Source organism: Pieris brassicae, chromosome 3 (genome assembly GCF_905147105.1).
Source record: "Pieris brassicae chromosome 3, ilPieBrab1.1, whole genome shotgun sequence".
Taxonomy (NCBI): domain Eukaryota; kingdom Metazoa; phylum Arthropoda; class Insecta; order Lepidoptera; family Pieridae; genus Pieris; species Pieris brassicae.
Window position 1 is genome coordinate 18,623,766 of NC_059667.1, and position 25,365 is coordinate 18,649,130.

General features: G+C 33.1%; 3 protein-coding genes across 7 annotated transcripts; 1 reads left to right on the forward strand and 2 right to left on the reverse strand.

Moving 5' to 3' along the window:
- Window positions 1–38: 38 nt before the first annotated feature.
- Window positions 39–7,153, reverse strand: LOC123706809 (glycosylated lysosomal membrane protein B-like). 2 transcript variants are annotated; one of them, XM_045656264.1, is made up of 8 exons: window positions 6,818–7,153; window positions 6,350–6,598; window positions 4,434–4,619; window positions 4,062–4,286; window positions 3,575–3,708; window positions 2,676–2,810; window positions 1,463–1,688; window positions 39–1,145 (listed from the first exon to the last, which is right to left on the reverse strand). In XM_045656264.1, the coding sequence occupies exons 1-7, from the start codon at window positions 6,899–6,901 to the stop codon at window positions 1,511–1,513; spliced, it is 1,191 nt and encodes a 396-aa protein (XP_045512220.1). In that variant the 5' UTR covers window positions 6,902–7,153; the 3' UTR covers window positions 39–1,145; window positions 1,463–1,510. The 2 variants fall into 2 exon arrangements, with proteins under 2 accessions (XP_045512220.1, XP_045512219.1); XM_045656263.1 differs by having other exon boundaries at window positions 39–1,688.
- A 318-nt stretch (window positions 7,154–7,471) lies between these two features.
- Window positions 7,472–14,271, reverse strand: LOC123706791 (probable tRNA (guanine(26)-N(2))-dimethyltransferase). 3 transcript variants are annotated; one of them, XM_045656238.1, is made up of 10 exons: window positions 14,163–14,271; window positions 13,762–14,010; window positions 13,414–13,601; window positions 12,913–13,141; window positions 12,483–12,631; window positions 12,143–12,311; window positions 11,762–11,982; window positions 11,489–11,626; window positions 8,503–8,670; window positions 7,472–7,637 (listed from the first exon to the last, which is right to left on the reverse strand). In XM_045656238.1, the coding sequence occupies exons 2-10, from the start codon at window positions 14,002–14,004 to the stop codon at window positions 7,496–7,498; spliced, it is 1,647 nt and encodes a 548-aa protein (XP_045512194.1). In that variant the 5' UTR covers window positions 14,005–14,010; window positions 14,163–14,271; the 3' UTR covers window positions 7,472–7,495. The 3 variants fall into 3 exon arrangements, with proteins under 3 accessions (XP_045512194.1, XP_045512192.1, XP_045512193.1); XM_045656236.1 differs by lacking the exon at window positions 14,163–14,271 and adding an exon at window positions 14,088–14,126; XM_045656237.1 differs by lacking the exon at window positions 14,163–14,271 and adding an exon at window positions 14,088–14,122 and having other exon boundaries at window positions 13,777–14,010.
- Window positions 14,272–14,467: 196 nt separating this feature from the next.
- LOC123706790 (lon protease homolog, mitochondrial) lies at window positions 14,468–25,336 on the forward strand. Of its 2 annotated transcripts, none has more exons than XM_045656234.1 (15): window positions 14,468–14,821; window positions 15,052–15,249; window positions 15,556–15,817; window positions 15,980–16,256; window positions 16,654–16,783; window positions 16,988–17,128; window positions 17,594–17,757; window positions 18,575–18,804; window positions 21,112–21,304; window positions 22,092–22,279; window positions 22,750–22,925; window positions 23,232–23,397; window positions 23,909–24,095; window positions 24,393–24,582; window positions 24,796–25,336. In XM_045656234.1, the coding sequence occupies exons 1-15, from the start codon at window positions 14,621–14,623 to the stop codon at window positions 24,943–24,945; spliced, it is 2,853 nt and encodes a 950-aa protein (XP_045512190.1). In that variant the 5' UTR covers window positions 14,468–14,620; the 3' UTR covers window positions 24,946–25,336. The 2 variants fall into 2 exon arrangements, with proteins under 2 accessions (XP_045512190.1, XP_045512191.1); XM_045656235.1 differs by having other exon boundaries at window positions 14,469–14,821; window positions 16,034–16,256.
- Window positions 25,337–25,365: the final 29 nt, after the last annotated feature.

Here is a 25,365-nt window from a genome sequence, read left to right on the forward strand (position 1 = left end):
TACCTCTATAGTAATGCACTTAGTTACAAACAAATAAAAAAAATCTATTATAAATTTTATTTACGAAAATCAATAAAATACATAATTAAAATAAATTATTTACAAATTCATCTAAAATATGCCTAGTACGAATGTTTAAACACAAAGCTTATGTACATGATTATGTTTCTAGAACAGCGTTTTTATATATTAAGAAATTTTACAGGGCACTCAATAAATTGCTTGAATTCTACATAACAGTTAGTGATTAAGCCAGTCTAGTTTTACCAAGCATTTTATGTTGACGTTGATATATTTCGTTCATTCTACTACTTTTCCTATATGTAACACCAATATGACGGCCGATAACTCCTATAATCACTATCTCACTCACGCTAAAAATACAGCGTTCTGCTCTAATGTTGATATTTTTGTGATATAATAGGTATTTCATAGATATCGTCTAATACATGCAGAATTTATTTGTGGTTTATGGAACTTTTATGAAGATAAAACATCTGTAGTCAACATCCAGCGTTAAAAAATTAGGGAGAAACAGTATTAAGCATGTGATTACGTAATAGAGATTTTTTTATATCACAATAAGTTAACAATACTTAAGGTTTATATCTAAAGTAATAAATCCGAAGACGAATATATTTCCATAACTTTTAAATCGTCTATTACCTATGGTCACCAATCTTACTTGGTGGATCGTTAACGTAAACACCTAGTTATCAAAAAAATTACTTCCTACTTATTTATATAGATTTGGTTTAAAATAATACAAATTACATATATGGTTATCTTACATATTTTTTATATATATAAATATGTAAACGAGGCTACAAACTTATTCATAGTGCTGTAGGATTTTTAACAAAAAAACTTTGATTACGTTGTGTTGCGTCATTAACATAATAGTCTACTACCTAAAATTAAAAAAGAACTTCTAACCGTAATTACAGATACCGGCAAACATCTTGAACAAATGTCCTTCGCTGCGCTGAAGTGATTTTTAGGCATGACTTGGGGCGGCGGGAGAGTGACGTGTCGATCGCGTGATTGGTAAATCAGTTTACGTCTATGTCCCGCGCTATGTACGATCAACGATGCGCCAACTTTCCCCCACTCCCTTGTTTAATGCTCAAGAAGTTGGCCGGTATCTGTATCAGAAACAAAAATCTTATTTTAACTTGACAAGCTATTTAATTAATTGTATGATTTTTAATGGGCTGTCCAGGTGTATCCTATTCTAGAAGGCAATCTACAATACAGACAATCGTAAGCATCTTAGATAGACGAGCGTTGAACTAAATAGTTATCACTGGTAATAAGTTTGTAGCATAAAAAAATTGATACAATAATTGGTTTCGGTCGGCAATTCGGTTACTTTGTAGTTAATTTTTAACAGTCAACATAAAATTAGGATTATAGGTTTGTCATAGAATTAGACTATTACACAATATCATTTTACCACGACCTAAAGACCGTCGTCGTCCATCTCTAACACCACGAACTGATACTTCAGTCAGTCTTCATTGGTGAATCTCGTACGAGTGTTGGTCTGCCTATACCTTCGGAACAGCACAAAGGCAACACCAGAGAGGGCCAACACTATTGGTACTCCAAGGCCGATGGAAATAATGAGGATTACGAAGAAAGAAAATCCGTCTTCGGGAGGTGTGCCATAGCCCATTGTATAAGCCCTGATGAAAAATTTGATTTTAGGATTTCATTATAAAGAGGTGGTAAGGTTTGTGAATGTTTTATGACAATCTCTGGATATACGCTATATACTAACAGGAATAATGAAAAGAATTTTACTTCGTGATAGAGGTATGATCGATATATGATTAAGTTATAGAGAAAAGTCGTCGAACTTGATGATGCCTACCAAAGCGACAAAATTTGTCATTTAGGCATATTATACGGTAAGTTACGGCACGGATTTTATTGCGGTTTCCACCAATACCTAGAATGATACGTGACGAATGTTTAGGTATATAATATTTCAAGGTTTACGGGTCGCGATTGCCTGACGTCAGGGCGTGTAGGTATAAATCTATAACTTGTGTAATCTATAAATGGTTACAAAAGTCCTCAAAATTCATTGACCTGGTTAATTATTATTTATTTAGAGAAATAGGTAATAAAGTAATTTAGCTTTTACTTTTTACCTTTACCTTTACGTTAATAGTGAATAAGGCAGATTTTATTGCAGGATTCATTTTGGTAATGGTCATTTAATTAATAATTTACTTGTGATCAGTTATTAATTTCAACTCGAAACAAGTATTTATTCTCCTGAAACCGAACTCTATATTTCCTATTGATTATGTTAACTGATAAGTCTGTATGTTTAGTTGCTCATCTAGCTGTTTATTGATTGACCACCAAATGAACCTTTACCGTATAAGGTAAAATCGAACAGTTAACGTATATATTTATGTCTGTAACAATTATACAGCAGCAGCGCTCCGCGTATTTGAAACAAAACGGAAGCATAATACGTTCAAATATAATTCATGGAGTAAACTGTGTTAAATAATAAGTTCGAGCTATCAAAAACTGACATTGTATTGACGTATACAAATAAATAAAGCGCCAAACTGGTCGCGGTAAATTTCGCTTCGATGCAAATGTTATTGCTCTCGTATCTTTAAGCAGTTGGAACTTAAAAATAAATAACTTACCAAGCAGTATAGTTATGTTGCTTATAGTATCCATCCCCGCTTTCACCGAACGAGACAAACATGTCTTGTACTAGAATCATCTGTTGGGACTCTTTGAAAAATAAGCTTAAAGTGCTGTCGCGAGGCATCATCGTTCTGAAATATGTACACTGATTTTAACTACACTTAAAAAATCTTATATCAGAAAGAACTTAATTCATTTTAGGAGTATTATTTACTAAGAGTATTTACTTTATAAGTGATTCTACGAAAAACTGAAATAGTAGAAAAGAATAGGTATGTTAAAGAAATCCTTACAATATTTTGAACGAAAATTATCGATGGTACAAATATAATTTTAGGTTTTACAAAAAAAATATTTTATAGCAAATAAGACCCTTATTTACTGTCTATAACTGTTTAAACTCTCGTATCGTAACTTAATTGTTGTTAACATCTTCACATTACCAATTTAAATTTCTATCATCACTGATAGTATATAAGGAAAATTGTCGTGCATCGTGCAATCGTAACTGGACGATCAATTTCTATGATTTAAGTAAATGTGGTCATGACCATATTATGAATATTCATATAAACAGCCTGTGATTTAAATATTACTTGATGTCCTTACATAATATGTAGTATTAATAAAATAAAATAAATCGAAAGCGCTAGTCTTTTCAGGCCTGGGTCGATGCAGATTTCTGTATCTGTTTCACGATCATTCGTTAATCTAATAGGCAAGTAGGTGATCAGCCTTCTGTGCCTGGCGCACGCCGTTCGAGCGAATGTTAAATGCGTACATAGAATGAAAGTCCATTGCCGAGGGATCGAACCTACGACCTCAAGGATGAGAGTCGCATGATAAAGCCACTAGGCCAACACTGTTCATATAGTATTATAAATAGAATAATTACCGGTTAAATTGGGAAACGTGCGCAATGGTTGAACTGGCAACATTGCGTTTTGGCGACGTGTAGCTCACAGGACGAAACTGTAGATATCCACCCTCCTTACTGTCATATAGCGATGGCGTTTTTATTTCTATAATCTGTTAATGTAATAACATTTTACATAAAAATTTGGTTGAGTATGTATTAGCAATTTAAACATTACATAAAAATGCAAATAATAAATAGGATTATAATTTATTTTAAGTATTGCCATTTATACCGTAATGAATATTACAATAATTATAAATTCAGACTTCTATTATGCAAATGCAGTATAATGTTGTTATCATTTTTTTAGCACAAGGACAGATAATAATAATTTATAAGATTAATTTTAATTAGAATCTAATGACAATATTTTTAACCAGTAACAAGTTAGTTCATAGACAGCAGTATATTGATACTGTATTCCAATGTATTGACATTTGTAGTACAATATCTCTAGACTTGCCTCAAAGACTCCAGGTGTATGTTCATCATCCAAACTTTTGCGCATTATATAGTGCATTGTATCAGTTGGGTTGTCCGTACTAGCTAAGACAAAGTGGAGCGCGTATCTTGAGGCATTGAATGACGTTGTTAGGTTAACCAAGCTTACATCTATAAGTGTTGAGTTGGCTGTATGTATTAAGTGGGGCAGTTCCACCGCATAGTCTTTAAATGGTAGAAGATCCAGCTACAACATTTTCTTCAATTAATAAAATTAATTTTCTAGTATTTGTTAGTATTTGACTTTGTTACACTTTGTTGTTAAAAATGTAATATTGATTTAATATCTGTTCAGATTTAAATTAAATAATTTCCAATGAGTCTAACAAAATACCTTAATACTAATAACAGCATCATTATTATTCCTGTTATGAATTTTTCCTGTCACATGCACCATAGCCTCACTGTTTGTCAATATACTCTCTTGAAGCTCCCACGAAATTCGTTTAAGACTGTATTCCATTTGAGGATACTGAGGGTTTATGTACCCAGTATCATGTATGTCATCATATTCATATAACTGTAGAAAAAATGAAATATTTAATGAATATTTTAAGAATTCTATACCCTATATTGAAATTCAACACTGGCAGAAATTCAATTAAAACAGAAGATAATCTATTTATTTATAATAAGAGGCCTGTCCAGGCCTCAAGCTTTTATGAGTACAGGAAGGATAATGTAGCATTCTAATGAAAAAAATACTACTGAGCTTTATGTGATGAAGTTAAATTGTCTACTTTCAGTACAATAATATTATTTGGTAAAACTATAAAAATAGAGTTTTGTATGAAAATTCTGCCATTGTGATAGCAGTTTGTAGGGACAAGGTCTGGTGAGTATGGTGGGTTACTGTCGTGAATTGTGAGATCGCGCATTGCTGTGGAGAAGTAATAGGGAAGAGTGATTAATCAGTCTTGGTTTTGAATTGCGAGCCTCTCCTTAATTGTTTGCAATTCTTGCTAAAAGACATCGGAAGTCACGGATGTGCCATTAAGTAAAAAGCTGGGATGTACAAGTCTGGCATTGGCACATCTAACAGTCACTGTTATCTTTTTATAAGTAATCTTTTGTTTTGCGCACTGATTGACGGACTGATTGATGGACCGGGGTCCACCCACTGACAGGAAAGATTAGGGCAATAGCCCACTAGCGTCGCTTCAATCTTGTTGGCCGCCAAGGCTCGATGGGGTCGCGTGCGGCCAGGTGTACTCCATGGCGATTTCATAATATTGTATCTATCTCGCAACCTGGCCGCCAAGTGCTTCAATGTTGTTTTGACACTTACTTCAACAACCGCAGTGAATTCAGCCGTAAATTTAAATGGTTCCGCTTTCACTATTCCTTCCTTCACCTTCAATTCGTTGTTGTCAACAGGCTGTTACAGGCTGACCTCGAAATTTGTTCTTCAACTCAAAATTTCCAGATTTAAAACAAATGAAGCAATAATGTTTTTATGCCAGCATATGCAAATGTTGTATTTTTTCTAAGAACTCATATTAGGGAAATTTTTAGGGGTTCCTTTTCTAACATTACAATGCGGGGCGGGGATTAAATTATGTGTTATTGTTAATATTATTTTATACTTCCCAGCACTTTTTACACCACATAAAGGTAACTTTTAGGTATAAAGAGCCACTAGGTGGTCACGAAACAATGGAACCAATAAATACTTGAAGTATTCCATCACAAAGCTAAGACTAATTAAATCTTTCTTTTTTTTTGTTCATAATTATTTATAAATTATTTGCTTATTCAAAATTTTAACACAAACTTCATTGATTTAAATAATGTACATTAATTGACAATGGAATAATTTATTTCTCCTTTCTATTATTTGATAGAAATAACATGCATATAGGCCAACAGCAACACTATCAGTATTTATGATTAAAACAACTGTATAAACACATATGGTTATGATTCATTATGGATCAAGTTACATAGAATATGTTATCTACAATATTGTTAAGTTTTAATATGAATATAAGTATAATACTTTGATAGTACTTTATATGAATTTATAGCAATCATGAAAAGATTTAGAGTATTGATTTTTTGTAGCAAGATGTGTTACCCTATGAGTGAAATAAAATTAATTGAGATATAACATAGAGATGTTAAATAGAGGAGGAATGGAGGGAAAATATTCTAATGCTTAAACATATGATTTACATACCAATGATTAAGATTTTTACTAACTAATGTAATGAGAATTGTCCTGTGGTAACTTAATAATTTTAAACTTACTTTGTCAATAGTGGCAGCAAAAGTATACCATGGCTTCTCAGTCCAATTAAAATATATTGGTTTATTTTCAATCCACTGAATATTTAATGATGTATTTAAGCTTCCCACAGAGAGCAACACAGTGGGCAGATGCTTAGTAAAATCCCAAATTTGATGTAAGACATCAGACTTTCCTTCACCACGTATATAAACTAGAGTTGTAGTATTTGATGAACAACCTTGACATCCTGGATTTAAATGAGCTGATATCTGAAATTATAAAGGCAATATGAAGTATATTAGATTTCAGTAATTTAATAATTAAATGTAAAAAAATATTAAAATTGTTTATGTTTTAAATGAGTTAACTAAATGTTAATTATCACAATTTTACACCAATGTTTTATATAAATTATAAAAGGTATAAGAAATTGGAAACAAAGGCAGTTTTGACCTTCATAATTAGGTTTAGTAATAAATGTTGTTTACCTTTCTATCCAAGCCATTTGTTGGAGAAAAAAGGACACTAATAAATAACATTGCAGATATCACTCTTATCAAAGAAGGAAACATTATATTTATTTATAACAGCAATAGTAATTAATTTGCGTAAAAGTTAACACGATCATAAAAACAATTTATACAATAAACATGTCAACGCGTGCGACATATGAGAATGCGTAATAACTAAGAAATTGATATGCTTATCGTAATTAATTAATTATTTTAAACACTGTTTTCCTTAATGTTTCATGATTTTAAACGCGGAAATTAAATTATTCAATACAAGTTACAACTATTTGTCTTGTGTGCTAATTACAGTTTGACTGTTGACAGAACAATTGTGACATCAACAGAAAATGATTGCGATAGACTATAATAATATTTCATAATTTCATTTGATAAACACGTTTCAGATAAAAAGCTAGAATCAGCCCGAAAGCCCGCGCCCGATATATTTGTGCATTCAGATTCCAGACGTTCGTGGGTGATATAACTGATATAGCATATTTAACATTTAAGCCGACTAGCGGTTCAAGTAATCAAATTATTATTATATTTATTGGAATTTCCGCTTCCATTCCGGCCATACTGACTGTTTCCGCCCTTATGGAAAGGATGATAGTAAATATAAATTATTAATACAATTTACAAAACAATAATTTATTAATCCACAGATTCTGCTACAAGATATGGTTTTTTGCGCGCCCCGTCGTCTTCACTACGTGGCGAATGTTCTCGTTTCTCTTGCTTTTTACTTTTCTTGTTTTGATTTTTAACCGCCTTCGACATCTTTTTTTCACCAACACTGTTGACACAAAAACGTCATATTATTGTACTGCAGTAAAAGTAACAGTGTGTAAGGTAAATAAAAACCTTTTGTAGTAAAGATAATAACACACAGATGTAACACTTACACTGTGTGTAAATGTACTAACTGAATTAAATTATATCTAAACACAGCCAATAAACATCGTGCGTCGTGCGTACATGGCAATAAATTTGATTAAATTTTTTAAAATAATATAAAATCATCAGTATCAAATTTCAATATAACAGTGCCAGTGATTTTGTTTATTTGCTTATCATAATTCCTACAGCTACTTATTAGAATATCAGCAAAAGAATTACATTATACACAAAAGACAAAAAACGGAATACACATTCAAACATAAACATAAAACACAGTTATTACCTACTTATACAAAATAAAAATACATAATAAATTGCAAGATGCTTTGCTCATTTTAATATATTTCATACAAAAAAGAAATAACAAAGTCATTATAATAAGTTTTTATATAATTTTTAAGCATGTTTTAGTTACATTACATTTGTGGTAATTTGTGTTATAATCTGAAGATGTACAATACATGACTAAGTTACGAAACTAGTTCGTATTAGAATGAGGAATATGAAACAGTTTGGTTTACTTGTATTGTTTGAAGAAGGGGTGATTTAACAGTATATTTTTGTGATGGTAACCTTCGAGTGTGACCATGTGCAGATCGCTTTAAGCAGAAGTGATATCAGTTGAACCTTTGCAATATGTAGCTCTGTCATTAGTAAATAAAAACATGAATTACGCAATTTTTATATTATGTTTATATAAAAAGAAAAATTGTTTTACCAATAAAATAAAAATATTATCTCTATAAGAAATAAGGACTTACTTTATAGAGGCTCTAGATCCAGGTCCCCAATATCTTGTAGGATTAAACTGGAATCGTAAAGCACCATTTCGTCTACTTGATGGATTAGAATCAGGTCTCTCAGTTAAATTTACTGTGTTCTTTATATCCTGAGTTAAAATGTATTTGGCTGTTGTGTCCGATTCCAATCTGTAGAGAAATAAACATTTATTTAAAATTAGAAGTAAATAAAATTAAGTATTTAAATCAAGATTAATAAATTAGTACTTTTTAGTAATTCACACATTTCCAATAGATATTTTTTAAAGTACCTGATTCGTTTTAACACGTTCGCTGCGCCATTTTCAAAGAACTTACAGCTGGTGCTTTGGATACTTAAAATAACTCAAAACAACTGTTGGTCTTTTTTGTACCAACTACCTACCACCGCCGTCACGGCCATTCTGACAGTAGCACGACCTCGGGCATAGAAATATCTTCAATCTAGGACAAAGACAACGTTATCCGATCAAATACAATGGCAATGCTGGACTAGGTCAACGTCCTTAGAAGCAGGTGACGCTACCCCTACAGTTCATATTTGCTGATCTAGAACGTCATCACCCCCCTGTGAGAGTGGAGGTGAGACCCCTTCAGCTAGCACTGGACTAGGTTAACAAAAACCTCTGCAGTGTACAAACTTAACTATCTAAGAAGTAGGTACGGGACTATCAACAGATATAGTCTCTTCAGAGTTCACAGATAAAGTCTCTTTTGATTCAAAAGAGAACGTTCGAGAATCAATAGATAAAGTGTCCTCTTTATCTATTGAACTATCTATTATCATTTTCCAAATTAGGGAAATAATTTTCCAATGAACTACTTTCATTAAAACAAATAGGTATTACAGACGCAGTCTCGGATAATTGACACCAGTCCAAAATATCAGAATTAGGGTCACCTGGATCGAAAGGTACTAAATGAGTAATCAGATGTGGTGTACTAGGACTTGACGACAATTTTTCAGTGATTTTAGCAAACATGGTTTCCATGCCGTCAAAAAAAGACATAGGTTGCGAAATGGTATCATGCATTGAATCTCCAGAAGTGGGCTGGTTTTCATATCCCACTGAGCCAATACCGACATCAGAAGTAAAGCACGAAATACAATTTAATTAATTATTTAATCAATAAAAATAATAGTAGTGAAGGAGAGAGGTGTCAGTCGGTTAAGACTGCGGTCCGTGTACCTCGACGCAACCAGAGAAATGCGTGCCGATACTTTTTTTTTAATGGAATCTCGCTGTTAGATTTAAGGGCCTTTACAGCTCAGCGCGAGCTGTTTTGGCGAGCGTCTCCTGTGAGACTCGAACCTCGGCTTGGGCCGTCGCGGGGTGGTCAATCGCCTGAAGGGCAGGATGGAAGCTCACTGGAGTGAGCGAAGTGCGAAGTAAAGGTGCTCGCCTTCCCCGGTGGTGGCGGTTTTTTTTATCCTAATCTGTGTTTGGCTATTTTTTTATTATTGGCCACGTGGGCGGCTTTTAATTTATTGTTAGCTACGGTAATTGGATCGTCCGGATCCGTTAGTGTATGTCGAGGCTTCCTACGAACCTTTTTTAACGGGAAGGGGTAGTAATTGATGCTTTTACGCACCAGCGGATTGGAATGGTGTTTAGACTTGGCGTGTGGACGCCAACTTCATCCATGTTAGGCTATGGTAGGGAGCTCCAGGTCTCGGTGGAGTTTGACGTTTCTCTCGTAGAAGGGCGCACCGGTCGCGATTCTCATGAATCGCGTCTGAAGCACCTGTAGGCGGTGGATATGGGAGGGGGCACAATGCGCAAAGACTACACTAGCGTAAGTCATGCACGGTCGGAAGCGTGCCGATACAGCGGCGATTAGGTTTTTATAAGTCCGAAACGAAGTGGGGCGATGACGTCAGGTGCACGTGCAGCTAGCGCTGTCTTTTTTGTACCAACTACCTACCACCGCAGTCATATATATAGTCGGTATAGTATTATTGTTACTATCTTTTGGACTGGATATCGTATTCTGAAGCACACGAAATCGTTTTCCAATACATGGGCTGATATATATACTTTCATTGCTTAACTGCGTGTGCTCCAACGTAGAAAGGTTCATAGTTTTCGTTTTAGGTACGTCAAATGTTTCATAATCAGAATCACTGTCATTGCCATGCCATGCCAATGGGGACAAATTTGAACATTTTTTATAAGGAACAGTATAATCCGGCGTTGATTTTTTGTTAGAAACCTCACTAAAATAAACACTTATTTATTTTAGAAGCACGCATTTTTAATCAAAACTAATCAACACGTAAGTATATCTCGCGCATATATGTTATTACCAAAACGTGCGCGCGGCCTCCCGGCTCCCATGTCAATGCTAGGACAACACTCTTGCGTCTACGACGCGTGCGATTTCACGAGTACCCAAACGAACCGCAAAGAACGAAAATAATTACAGTACTGTGCGTTAGGGACCTAATACATCTCTTATTTATTTTTTAATGTCTTTGAATTCAGCTGAAATATGTATATTTGTGCTGGTCATACTTAAAGAACTTGGTACGTTAGATCCTCCCTCAAGGAATGGAACATAATCGTGAAACAACACCATTATGTTCAACGCACAATACAAAAGTCCTGCAAGAGATCTGATAGATCTCGTAATGCAGCGAACATGTTAATACAAATTATTAGATAAATTATTTCTATTTTTAAGTTTGAAGAGACATACAAATTATTCGCCAAGTTTTATAAGTTCATATGTCATCAGTGGTCATAACAATGTTATAAATAGTATTGTCTTTTGTTAAAATAGCTTTTACACATTAAGAAAAACACTTTTTGAACGGATTAAGGCTATGTATTATTCGCAAGCACGCGAAACGTCGGAAAAAAAATATTATTAAATATTAATTATAAGTTTTTAATAATAATACATAGCTTTAATCAGTCCAAAAAGTATTTTTCTTAGTGTTAGAAATTCAAAAGGTGATATTTACTTAGATGCTTTAACAGGGTGAGTCTTCTCCCAAGTTCTGACAATGTCCCATATGAAGTGCGCGGGCGCATTAGTCTTAATTGATAATTTAGCTGCATGCGAAAACGAAACTTGGTACCCAGCATTTAGTATGGCAGACCTATAAAAAAATACTTGTTGTTTAACTTAGATACATAAAAGTACTCACATTTTTAAAATAAATACTCGAAAAATAATTATTACAAAATAAAAATGGGTTATAAACCCATTTAAAATTTTCTAAAAAAAAAGTTACCTCATTCTCAACATAGGCATCGTCTCCAAATGTACTCTCCCAAAAAGTTTATCCAGGATATAATATAAAGGCGTGTCTTGCAACTCCTCTTGTACCATAGACAAGATCCCTTGAATCCTCTTAGCTGTGCCAAACTTATGAGAGTTTTCTTCAACATGGTTTAGAACCCGAGAAACAAAATCAACATTATGTATTGGTGCTGACCAGATGGGACCGCCTAGCTGTAAAGAATATTTTTGTCATAAGAAAACCCATATGTGGTAGCCCTCAATACTATGGCTCTCAGACTGATACATATTCACACATTTTTTACACAGATTAAAAGTAATAAGAAACAATAGTCATGTATAGGGTCAGGCACACACAGCACTATTTACTCACATGATGTCTCTGATTGCAGTGAACACAGAATTCACCAACTGGTGGTACATTTGGCAGAAAACTTTTCATTTGATCTGGATTTTTTTCAGTTGGGTTTGGTTTAAAAGCACCCAGTGGTTGCAGTGTTAAGTTGTCACAACCAACACACTGGTATACCATTGAAAGTTTGCTGTGAAAAAGAGTTATATGATGAATTCAAGTATAATTTAAACAAGTGAATGTGAACAAGTATGATTGTCTATTTTTATTTATATGATATGATGTTGTTTGAGTGATTTATCTTATTGTGAGGTTTCAATTATTGAACACTAATACGTAAATAAAATAATTTTAAAATTACCTTGTGGTTTTCTTACAATGAAATGCACCAGAGTAGATTTTGACAAATACTCTTATATAAAAGTCTGCTGATATGCTCAGTATAGGTTCTATAAACCTACTGTATCTGTTTGCATGGTGCTCTATACTTTGAAGTAATATCCTTAATGCCTGGAAATATTATTTTTTAAATAAATCTATAATTCTACTCCTAGGTATTATTTATTCATCAATAGTAGCTCTCTCCCGATCAATGATTCAGAGGTTTGTAATGTGTTTAGTAAAAATACTAATAAATCATACAAAGTAAAGATAATTCTATAGGACACAAAATATGTCAATGCAAAGTTGTCTAAGGTGTATTAAATAAATATAAAATTGTATTTACTTTACAGTATTTTCTCCATTAGTATACTATAAATTGCTTAGTCACAATATAAATGTATATTTACCATTTCATGACAACACTTAGTTTTTAGACTAATGCCACCATATTTAACATAGCATGTTTCTGGTGAGTTCCCAGCCAAGACAGCCATATCTGTTGCAGTCACAAGCAATAACCCACCATCTTGTACACTCTGTACAGCTGAATCTAAGAATATGGAAGGGCAGCCATATGGATCCAGATCAATTGCCGTAAATCTTTTTGAATGATGTTTGTGTTTGTACATAAGCATGCTGAAATTTTATGTTATAATATTGTTAATGGTTGGTCCAATAACCAATTACCATTTTTTAGTTTAGTATCCACAATCATAATTTATTTTTTGTTGCAAAGTTCGCTTAATACTATAGATTTATCTATATATATATATGCTGTGTTATTTTATTACTTGATGGTAATGAATATCATCAAAACTATAATAAATATCAATAAATAATTTGTTGGCTATATTCTTAGAAAGGTTGATTCAAAAATCAATCAATAATTATAATGATTTATTTCTTACCAAGCATCGTCATGACTTGTTTCAATAACATTATCTACACTGTTATACACAATGTTGTCCTTTATAGTCTCTACAGCTTGCTCTGACAAATCATTTGCTATTATCTTGGTGACATTGGATACCTCTTTTGCATACCTGATGCTTCTGAGACCTGTAGCTGATAATGCTTCTAGAATTGTAACTGGAATCTAAAGAAAATTTTTAAATTTAGTAAGTTCATATAATAAACTCTAAAGTGAAAATGAGACTAATAGAAAAATAATATACATGTGGATTAATTTTTATTTAATATTGAATTGAGACAAGCATTTTTCATCAATCTTGTAAAATGTTTATACGAGTTAACACCTTATTTACACATACATCATGACCGTCTTCGAAATCTATTCCCTCCTTTTTAAGTTTTTCACACTTCTTAAAAGCTTTTTCTTTTCTATAATCGTTTATAAAAACAGATAACACAGCAATACTCAAGTCTCTGTTAAACTCCTGAACTGGATTATAAAAGACCTTATCAGAAGACACACGTATTTCTGCTTGGCCTTCAATTATACTTTGTTTTCTTATAATATTTGATGTATCCATTTTCATAATCTTCTGTAATGAAATGTTAAATCAGCTGATAGTAAATATCCCTAAGTTTTAGGGTTACTTTATTGTTCAGCATTAGTAACCTTAACAAAACCCTCAAAATAACGAAAAGAGTTTATACATTTAAATAACATTATTTGCTTTTCATTATCACTTACTATTTCTTAAAAAATACTTTTAAAGTTGAATCATAGTTTACAACATCTAAAAACATTATTGAACAGATATCCACTGAGAATAGAATATAGCAAAGAGTAGATTAACAAACCCAGGGATATAGACAACTTGATCTAAAATGTTGTGAAATATATAAATCTTGCATATCAGTATACTAAATTAAAACGTCATATCATATTTATCATATCCAAATTCACAGATTCAGCAATACCAAATAGAGAGCACTCGACTTAAATTTAAAACTAAATTTGATGACCGATTATGACTGACAATTGGCATTTTTATGTTTAACTTTACTATCTGTTTAGTGTTTTCAATATAAAAAATTTGAAGAATCTGGAAATATAACCTATCAGTTTCCTATAAAATAAATAAAAGTATTTTAAATGAATGTGTATTTTATCGATTTTAAGTCCCTAATTAAAAAAGGAAATTAACAATGCACACGGCCAGTTATTTAATGCGAAATACTATATTATTAAATCCTAGTATAAAATATTCAGTCCGTTTGACTCGCAATGTAACTAAAATTGCATCACAATTACAGTGTAAACCGGGACTTTTAAAAAACGTATACAGTAATGGACTAAAAGACTCTCGAGCAACCAGTAGCTTAAATGGTTTCATTACTTTTCCTCAGGTAAGACTCCAGTTTTGTTAGTTCTTTTTGAAATAAATCTTTTTAAAAACTTGAAAAAAAGAAACTTATTACATTGTCTAACTCTTCCTTCCTTAATTAACTTTCAAGTTTATTAAATCGTTGAATTTTATTTCAAATATTATCAGTATCAGACAATTACATTACACAAAAAAAAGGTTATAAAGAAATCCTGATATGGATAAAGTTCTCATACTATCTACTTGTTTCAGACTATACAAGTTAAACAGTATTCAACTGGTAAAAAAAATGAACCTGAAGAAGAAGAAATTGAAGAAGTTAAAGAAGAAACCCCTCTGTTTTCAAGTCAACTCCCAGCAACTGTAGCAGTCCCAGAAGTGTGGCCACAAGTGCCGGTTATAGCTATTAATAGAAACCCTGTTTTCCCTAGATTTATTAAGTTGATAGAGGTTTGTTTTTAATATATATCGACTTTTTAATTTAATGTTAAATCTATAATTTATGTATAAATTGAAGATAAAAAAATATATTTAACATAATAAGATTAATAATACATTATAAATATGTATTAGTGAAGATTAAACTGGTATGATAAAATATGTACAGTCAAAATTTATTTTAACAACATCAAAGGGACTACTCATATTTGGTCGTAAAAACGCTGATGATGTTGTTATTAAGTATCTAATACAATAGAATTTAGCTGGGACTGGTATGTTGTTCTAAACTATGTCTATATGTTAAATTTATTTCAGATTTCAAATCCAGCTCTAATAGACCTTATTAGACGTAAAGTAAAACTTAATCAACCATACATAGGTATATTTCTGCGTAAGAAAGAGGATGAGAAAACGGATGTGGTATCAAATTTGGATGACTTGCATCAAGTCGGAGTGTTTGCACAAATACATGAAATGCAGGATATGGACTTTAAGTTGAGGCTTGTCGTAATGGCACATCGCAGAATAAAAATTACTGGACATTTTATTGAAGATGAAATTGAAACTGGGCCAGCTGGTAAGTATTTTATAGTTTTATCAAATTATCTAGAAGCTAAGTATTTAAAGTTAAAATGAATATAGCAATTTATTCTATGTGTAAATCTAATAATCTAAGAGATGGGACTAATTCTATAAAAAATAAATTTTGGTTTCATTTCCGAAATGCGTGTCATTTCAGAAATGAAGCTTAAGTTTCCTATATTTAATACGGAATTTAACGTTACCCGTGAAGAGACAGATGCTGAAAGACGACGTAGAAAATATAGAAATTCCCGAAAAAAGACTGAAGAAAAAGAGGTAAAGGAAACCAAAAAACTGCCTCCCGATCAAGTTATAATGGTAAAAGTTGAGAATATAATGCATGAGAAATTTAAGCAGAATGAAGAAGTGAAAGCATTAACACAAGAAGTGATAAAGACTATACGGGACATTATTAACTTGAATCCTTTATATAGGTTAGTTATGTTTGATTTACATAAACAAGACATCTTTAGTGTAATGATGATTGTGAATGTATATAGATATTATACTTTCAGTTTACAACTTTTATTCCATTCTATCTTTATATAACTGGACTGATTTTGTTGAATTTTTTAAATTGTGTTCAAGTGAATGGTTTAGATTTACAATTAGATTATTTATTTGTTGTATGTACAAGGTCTGTGCTCTATATTGCAAAAAATAAATAAATAAAAAATGGGTTTTAGTTCTTCTATTATATACTTAGTCTGTAGTTATTACTTTTGTTATGTTTTATTAGAATTGTACTGATGCTTTCATATAAAAATAACTTATCTTTTCATTTTACGTTAATAGCTTTAGTCAGTTTTTTAAGGGTATGATATATTACAGAGAGTCATTACATCATATGTTAGCTCAAGGCCAGAGAGTAGTGGATAATCCTGTGTATTTAAGTGATTTGGGAGCTGCCCTCACTGGGGCAGAACCAGCGGAACTTCAGGCTGTGCTAGAAGAAATGGATGTATGTACAGATCTGTAATATTTGATTTAGCTGAAAATTAATATATTTATAGTGATTTTTATGTTTTACTACTATTACTTTTTCAATCCCAACTTAAAATATTTTTTTAATCACTTATCTGTCTGAAAAGTTATCTTACAAACAGTCTCAGACTTCATTGGAGATCTTAAAATTCAACCTATCTTGATTAAAAAAAAATTTTAGATCCCCAAAAGACTCATGATGTCCCTATCTCTGCTGAAGAAGGAGTATGAGTTGTCTAAATTACAACAAAAGATAGGCAAAGAGGTTGAAGAAAAAGTCAAACAACAACACAGGAAATACATACTTCATGAACAGTTGAAGGTTTGTGCCACAATATCTCATCCGCTATTGTCTTTGGCTTACGCGAGTATTATTTATTATAACTTTATCCATTAAAGAGGTTTTATTTATATATTACATGGATTTACTATTCTAATAACAGGAATTTCAGTTTGTTACCTTTTTACATTTTCCCCGCTGTTTTTATTAATGTTGTACGCCGTTAATATCTTTCTGTCAAATTGCTATCAATCATAGACAATAAAACAATCAACGACGCAATTCTAGTTAGTGCTAAGTTAATTTTTTATGAACTTGAATAATATATAGGATAGGTATAGGCCACTTGATCTGTCCAGATTAAGAACCGTAGTGGTATTTGATTTTACAGCAGTAAACTGTTACTTTTAATATTACGTAGACAAAACGCAGGCATTTTATACAGCTATAATAATTTGTATATCGAAAGCCTAATGAATTTTATTTATAATATATTTAATTTTGTAGGTAATAAAAAAAGAGTTAGGTCTCGAAAAAGATGATAAAGATGCAATAGGCGACAAATTCAGAGAGAGATTAGCTGAAAAGACTGTACCAGAGGCTGTGCAAATTGTAATTGATGAAGAGCTGAACAAACTTAACTTCTTAGAGAGCCACAGTTCTGAATTCAAGTAAGTTTTCATCTACAACAGTATTATAAAGAGGAATGATTTGATTTTTGTTTGTGTTAGATATCCTCTGAAACAAATTTCACAAATATAAAGCTACATTCTCAAGTAACATAAGCTTTTCAAAGGATCATTAATGAAAAATCTTGCCAATATAAATTGGAGAACTTCGCTAAGTTGATTTAGTAATAGCAATACCGAGAATGTTGTCAGGGAATACGGATTCATATTGAAAAATGTTATTACATTTTTTTATGAGGAAGGCTATGGAATTATTTTTTTTTTAAATCATAATGGTATTATAAAAAATTATGTAATTCATATTCAAAGTCAAATCATTTATTTCAATTAGGTTTATTGAAAGGCATTTGAAAGTCTAAATTACAAGTTATAAATATAAAAAATTACTAGTTGCTCCTTCCAAAAGGTAAACGTATGAGAAGAAAAGGCAAGAAACTTCATACTTACTCTTTTAAAATAGTTTTTACAATACATTTATTTGATAATTATTTGTGAAGACAATGTAACCAGAATAAAAAAGCTACTTTACTAAAATAAAATAGGCCCATGGAGTTACAAAAAAATAATGCAGCAGATAACTAAATCATTATGTTGATACATGGTGCTCACATGTTCAAAAATATTGCAACTATATGTTTTACATTATTCTTTATAAAAAAAGAAATAACTTACCAGTTCCTAAATCAAGGGCGTATATAATAACATCGCTACTGAATTAAAATTAAGTAGTTAAAATTATTTTTACGCCAAATAAATAATGATATATTTCTAAAGTTTTCACCGACTTATTAAATTTCAGTGTTACCCGTTGCTATCTCGACTGGCTGACATCTCTCCCCTGGGGCATTACGTCGGAGGAAAATCTGAAGCTGGAGGACGCACAGATTATTCTAGACGAAGACCACTACGGCATGGAGGATATCAAGAAGCGAATTTTAGAGTTCATTGCTGTATCACAGCTCAAAGGCAGCACTCAGGGGAAAATATTGTGTTTCCATGGACCGCCTGGTGTTGGAAAGACTAGTATAGGTACTTAGAATTATATTTTTTATTGCGCCTTAGATATGTGTATTTGTTTCGTGAACTTTTTTTTGTTCTAACACACACGTTTTGGGTCTAAAAGATGGTGTTCTTCACTGTACGAACATAGGCAGAAAGTCTATTGATTCAAAGCCGGGGTTCGAACCTCGAATGACTCAGGGATAAGAATCATACGATATATTAGGTAATGTCCGTTTCATGAAAGAAGTACCGCGGTGACTTTTCGGACTAAATTTGACAGGTCGGTAATGTTGTCATTCGTCGATGTTATCAAGTTGGTTTATTGTGGTAGATTTTTGTGAGTTTTTAACTAGCTTAGTGCATTTTAAATATTGTTTACAATGCCCAAAGTCGTAAAAAGGTCGGTTCGAGAAATGATATTGAAAGTTCTGTGAAGCGGAACAAAAGAATCAACGTCTTTTAATACCACTAAACAATGTTCGGAAGAGAGTCACCGCCTTATGAGGTACTTTTTAGAGTTGCCATATAATATTTTTTTGCTGTATGGATGGGACTTTTATGATATAACTTCATTTTTACAACAAAATTGAGTAAATACAGTACGTGATGAAACTAAATGAAGAAGCCTTTAAGTCTATTACGGCGAAAGATTGGACACCTCAGTGCAAGCATGTCGAATGGACCTATCTAACCTCTGGCTGCGCGTAGACTGCGATGACCATCCGCGATTCTACGCATGCCTGTACAGGTCCCCGGAAATACCGAAACTGACCGACTCATTGAGCACATCCAAATGGCTACAGATTCAGAAAAAAAAAGAAGAGACTTATGGATGAAGAGATGGACCGAATAATTATATCTACGGCTAGTGATACTGAATCCATGATTATGTTTCCATCCACTCTTCAGACAGTGATGGTTCTATGGCCTCTGACCACAATTATTCAATTCAGAAATATAGGTAAATAACAAATGCTAAATGTAAAATAGGTAATTTTTCTACTCATAAATATCAACATTATGTCACGCGAGTACAGCGCTGCGTCTGTGGGACTTTTTTTATGATAATAAATCTATATTATATTAAATGCTGAGGATGCCATGAAACTAGCGAAAGATTTGTTCTGAATATTAATGCAGTAAAGACGAAGGTTATGGTCATTTCTCGAATCGACGCTTTATGGCCTTAGCTGGTGTAGCGGCGAAGACAAAGAAAAGTAGGCCGAGGGGCAAGTGAAATGCGGCGTCAAAATATGGAAACACCACACCTATAGTGCTCCGTCTCTTCCCCTTTCTCCGTTGGAGGAGACCGCAAATAAAACTATAAGCACAAGAAGCGGAAGCGTAAGAACACGCGTGACCTCGCGTGACCTCGCGTCGGCGTTTAAGTCTTCTCTCTAGCGCGGGAGCATGTAGAATGGTCCCCTCCTCCTACACTTACAGATAGTAAAAGAGAAAGAGTGGTGTTTAGGGAATTGGTGCGGTAAGGACAGAAGATGTGAACAGAGGACTATATAGCTAGCTGGATGGCGTGAACAGCTGGAAAGACGTTGGAACAAGTGGGGCAATGCAAGTATTTGGGAACTGACAAACAAACGCGTATCTGGAAATTAGGTCTGGAATTGCCTGAGGGTCTTACAATAAAATGTATACAGTTTTGTAAGGTCGTCAGTTGACCATTAAACTCCGAGTCCGAGATTTGGCCAATTGATACGGTTAAACGAGTTGGAATATGGAAAAAACTTATACAGAACATTAAACGATACCTTTGCATACCTTGGGCCACGTGTTGCGCCATGACTCAATTAATTATAATGGGTAGAAGGAAGAAATCATAGCTCAATCAACGTTAGGGAGTGGACGGGTGTTGCGACTGCGGAAGAATTGCTGCACAGGAGATGACACACATTAAGGGAAACACGGCCAACTTCCTGTTATGAAGAGGCACTAAAAGATGAGAAGCGGAAGTTATTCCGGCCTCCAAGGATATATATAACTTCTTGACCTTAACCACTGAGGCCTTCAAGCCAGCCAAGACTTAGGGTCCTTTAAGAAGAGAGCGTACAAATTCTTAAAAGGCCGGCAACGAACTCGCGAGCCCTCTGGCATTGAGTGTCCATGGGCGGCGGTATCACTTAACATCAGGTGTGCCTCCTGCCCGCTTGCGTCCTATTTTATAAAAAAATAATTCGTTTCCATCGTTGAGGTCGGAGGAAATGCTGACCATCCTTCTTCCAAGGTTTCATCTATATTCAATTTCATTACGTGGAATTAACAAGATAATACTTCTCTAGTGATATCAAGGTATAAATTTAAAAATGTGTGTTTTTCCAGCTCGGTCGATTGCACGCGCGCTTAATCGTCAATACTTCAGGTTTTCTGTGGGTGGAATGACGGATGTTGCCGAGATTAAAGGTCATAGGAGGACCTATGTGGGTGCGATGCCAGGGAAACTGGTTCAGTGTCTAAAGAAAACCGGCACTGAGAACCCATTGGTTCTAATTGATGAGGTGGACAAGATTGGCAAGTGAGTTGAAATAATATATTTTACATATATATACTATTTCTATATGAATAAGTAGCGGCACAAAATTAAAGAGGGAATAGCGTTCAAAATTATTGTTTTTACTAATTAAAAAAAAGTCGGTTACGAATGATACGCTCGTCCACTCTGGTTACCCAAGATACTTTGATTTCTACTACGACTAATATTTAGGACAATATGTAACTAACACAATAAACAATATGCACTTAAATATATAAATATTGTCTGCATAAATATATGAATTGCTATTAACGGTTACTGCTACACTTTCGTGCCGCTAAGAATATCAAATTAGCCTTTTAAAGGCCGGCAAGGCACTCGCGAGCTTTCTGGCATTGAAAGCTTCCTTGGGCGGCGGTATCACTTAACATCAGATGAGCCTTCTGCCCAGTTGCCCCGATAAAAAAAGCTTAGGTTATGGATTTGTTAGCTAAATATAATAAGTATTTCGTGTTTAAATTTATATTAAAATAGGTTTTACAAATGGAGTTGTCAGGATTCACAATATTAAAAAATTATTAGCGGACCCGACCGACGTTGTCCTGTACACTGTGTAAATACAGTAATTGATCATCTTAACCTTTCTCGAATCCACTTGACCATTCAAGTTTAATCCAAATCGGTCCAGGTTTAAGAGTTAAATTACAAACACATGCAGAATATTTATTTTTCTATATAAATAAAAGTATAGAATTTATATTTTTATGAAATCCAAAAGTAAAATTTATAAGATTATGTTGTTAAAATAATAGCTAATTCTCATTTTTAGAGGAGTTCACGGGGACCCCTCATCAGCTCTTCTCGAACTATTAGATCCTGAGCAAAATGCGAATTTCTTAGACCACTACTTGGATGTTCCTGTAGATTTGTCAAAGGTCCTTTTCATTTGCACTGCGAATGTCGTCGATATGATACCAGAACCGCTTAAAGATAGAATGGAACTAATTGATATGTCTGGTAAGTGGTTTATTAAGACTTTGATATCTGTCTCTTTCCTGCATAGTGTAAACAAAAGGGATAGAAAAGGACGGAAGTGTACGTACATTAGTACGTACTCTTTTGAAACGAGTTGCAGTTAGACTAATGAGAAAATATCGAATAAAATATCTTCGGAAACATTTCTTAAATAGCAATCTAGTCTTGGGTACTTAAAAACTGTCCAACTTAATAGAGATAAATAGTTTAATAGATTTAGAGAATGTATTCACGGTTTTGAAGACGGAGGCTGAGGCCCGTATTCTAATTCTATACAGAAGTTCGCATTTTAATTATTTTCAGACACCAAGTCTAAAGATAGACATAGAATCACTTATAAAATAAATTTTAAACTACGCGTTTGATATTTTTTTATACGTGTTTCTGATTAGCGCGTTTAACATACTATATAATTATATTTTTTTTCTTTAGGAATCTTTCTATCATTACAGGTTATGTGGCAGAAGAGAAGTTGGCAATAGCTCAACAATATCTGGTTCCGACAGCACAAAAGAACTGTGGACTTAATAACGACCAGTTAGACCTGACCTCGGAAGCTTTGCACACTCTTATTAAATCCTACTGCCGAGAAAGTGGTGTTCGAAATCTACAGAAACACATTGAAAAGGTATATTTTTTAATTTATTAAATATAAATAATCATCTACTGTATGTATTACAAATATATATAACGTCCTATTTTTTAATTGTGTTTAAAATTGCTTGAAAAAATTAAAAATTCGTAATAACATTGTGGATGACAAACATTATCGGTATCTGATCGTAACATTCGTATAGTAAACTGTATAGTTTGTATGAAAAATGTATGTATTCGAACTGAAGAAAAGTATCATATACCGAAAAGTTTATCACAAAATTGTTATAGAAACGAACACGCACGTATACGTTTCTTTACAAATAATATCTATTTACAGATCGCCCGGAAAGTTGCTTTCAAAATAGTTAAACAGGAGGCAGATAAGTTAAAAGTGACAGATGAAAATTTATCGGATTTGGTCGGCAAACCTACCTTTAAACATGATCGAATGTATGATATCACGCCCCCTGGGGTCATCATGGGATTGGCTTGGACTGCAATGGGTAAGAAATTTTACGGAAAATGTCTGTTGTGTTGTAATGTATAGAAGTAATAGTAACATTACGATGACGTCAGACCCTGAACCGTGTGCTTTTGAGCTGAGCTGAGCTTACATACAGTGGTTACACTGGTCAAGAGAGGAGGCACACAACATCAGTATTTTTGAGAATTATTGTTAATGTAATTTAAGAAAATGTAAATAGGTATTTAAATTAAATATTAAGTAAACTATAAGATTACACACACTTGCCTGTGTATGTCCATATTACATTAGTACCTATTGATTATTTTTTTAAATTACAATGTCATTAAACTAATGCAAATCTTTTTATACATTGAAGAAATATCGGTTCGTAATTTTTTTCTTACACTATTAAAACCAAATTAAACAAATGCATCAATACGCGTACACACATTTACTTTAACGCTTCATCAGGAAAGTAGTATATCAAGCAGCTTCAATATATTGATATGAAAAAGGTACAGAAAGGAAACTATTTATAACTTTTGCAGGTGGCAGCACTCTATACATAGAAACAGCACTCCGCAATAAGCATCATGAAGAGAAAGCCAGTTCAGGGTCCCTGGAGCTGACTGGACACCTTGGAGACGTTATGAAGGAGTCTGCAAGAATAGCCCTTACTGTTGCCAGAAATTATCTGGACAAGCACAACAATGGCAATACATTTTTGAATACTAGGTTGGTTACAAGTTTCTTACATAAAAATAAATGTGTCAAAAATGGTATATTCAATTCATGTTAATTATTATTCTTACACTTACACAAATACATATCAATTATATTGATCAACAACAGACTCTGGTGAAATGAAAGTACAAACGGTATTTAAAACATCCTACATGGTCGCTTTAATTAATCTGCGCTGTTTTTGTGTCACGTGACTGACATATAAAATAAATGATAATTTATAAGTTATTTTTACCCATACTGTCAAACAATTGTTCAATTTTTAAACCATGATTTTGATTATTTTAGCCACCTACACCTCCACGTGCCAGAAGGTGCGACACCAAAAGACGGACCTTCAGCCGGCGTAACCATCACTACAGCACTTTTATCCCTGGCCCTTAATAAATCTGTCAAATCGCAGCTCGCTATGACAGGGGAGATTTCTCTTACAGGCCGAGTGCTGCCAGTTGGTGGAATAAAAGAAAAAATTATTGCGGTAAGTCATTGTTTTACACATATAGCTCACTAAAAACTGACCTAATCTAAGTGCTTGATAAACCATATATATGTATATAAAAATTGTAGATGGAATTCAGCTGTATTCCTTTCTACTCGAAATTTAATTTCTCAGTGATTGACAACCATCTACAGGAGAGAGAATATATTTCTAGTATCTAGTGTTGTAATTTGAATTTTAATATAACTTCAGGCAAAGCGTGTAGGCGTTACTTGTGTAATACTACCAGAGGAAAACCGTCGAGACTACGATGACCTTCCAGACTTTATCAAGAAAGACATTGAAATACACTTTGTAAATGACTATCCAGAGGTTTTCAACATAGCCTTCGAGCAGGTCTGAATTTGTGCTAGTATAGTGTAGTTTTTCTCGTATTTGTAGAAACATGATGTGCAGGTGACAAAAAAACCGCTAATCCCAAGTTTACTTTATAGATTCATTAACTGCATATAAGAAAACTATATTTATTATTTTCTATAAGATAGTAAGAGGGTATAAAACCTGGTGAACTATCAGTAATTTATCACAAGATATAATAGTAAACCAAAAACATTTATTTTAGAAAATTACTAAATTAAAGTCACCCACCTAAAGTAAATAATTGGGATTGGTCAAGTAAAAGAACTGTAAAATTTTTAGACTGTAAAAAAGCATTTGTTTGTAACTAAAGTTATTATAGTTGTTCCTTGAATGGTATATTATAATTGTTATGGAATAAAATGTGGTTATATAAATATAAAATGTAGTTTGTATTTACCTTAA

What these genes read in the sequence shown, in the direction of transcription:
- LOC123706790 (XM_045656234.1), top strand. Translation starts at nt 14,621, where the DNA reads ATGCACACGGCCAGTTATTTAATGCGAAATACTATATTATTAAATCCT. An exon ending in CTGTGCTAGAAGAAATGGAT is followed by an intron (nt 16,784 to 16,987) that starts GTATGTACAGAT and finishes AAAAAATTTTAG; the next exon opens with ATCCCCAAAAGACTCATGAT. An exon ending in ATTGGCTTGGACTGCAATGG is followed by an intron (nt 23,398 to 23,908) that starts GTAAGAAATTTT and finishes TAACTTTTGCAG; the next exon opens with GTGGCAGCACTCTATACATA.
- LOC123706809 (XM_045656264.1), bottom strand. Translation starts at nt 6,901, where the DNA reads ATGTTTCCTTCTTTGATAAGAGTGATATCTGCAATGTTATTTATTAGT. An exon ending in TTGCTGCCACTATTGACAAA is followed by an intron (nt 4,620 to 6,349) that starts GTAAGTTTAAAA and finishes TTTTTTCTACAG; the next exon opens with TTATATGAATATGATGACAT. An exon ending in ATGCTGTTATTAGTATTAAG is followed by an intron (nt 4,287 to 4,433) that starts GTATTTTGTTAG and finishes AAAATGTTGTAG; the next exon opens with CTGGATCTTCTACCATTTAA.
- LOC123706791 (XM_045656238.1), bottom strand. Translation starts at nt 14,004, where the DNA reads ATGAAAATGGATACATCAAATATTATAAGAAAACAAAGTATAATTGAA. An exon ending in ACTGCAATCAGAGACATCAT is followed by an intron (nt 11,983 to 12,142) that starts GTGAGTAAATAG and finishes TATTCTTTACAG; the next exon opens with CTAGGCGGTCCCATCTGGTC. An exon ending in GGATCTAGAGCCTCTATAAA is followed by an intron (nt 7,638 to 8,502) that starts GTAAGTCCTTAT and finishes TTGTGTCAACAG; the next exon opens with TGTTGGTGAAAAAAAGATGT.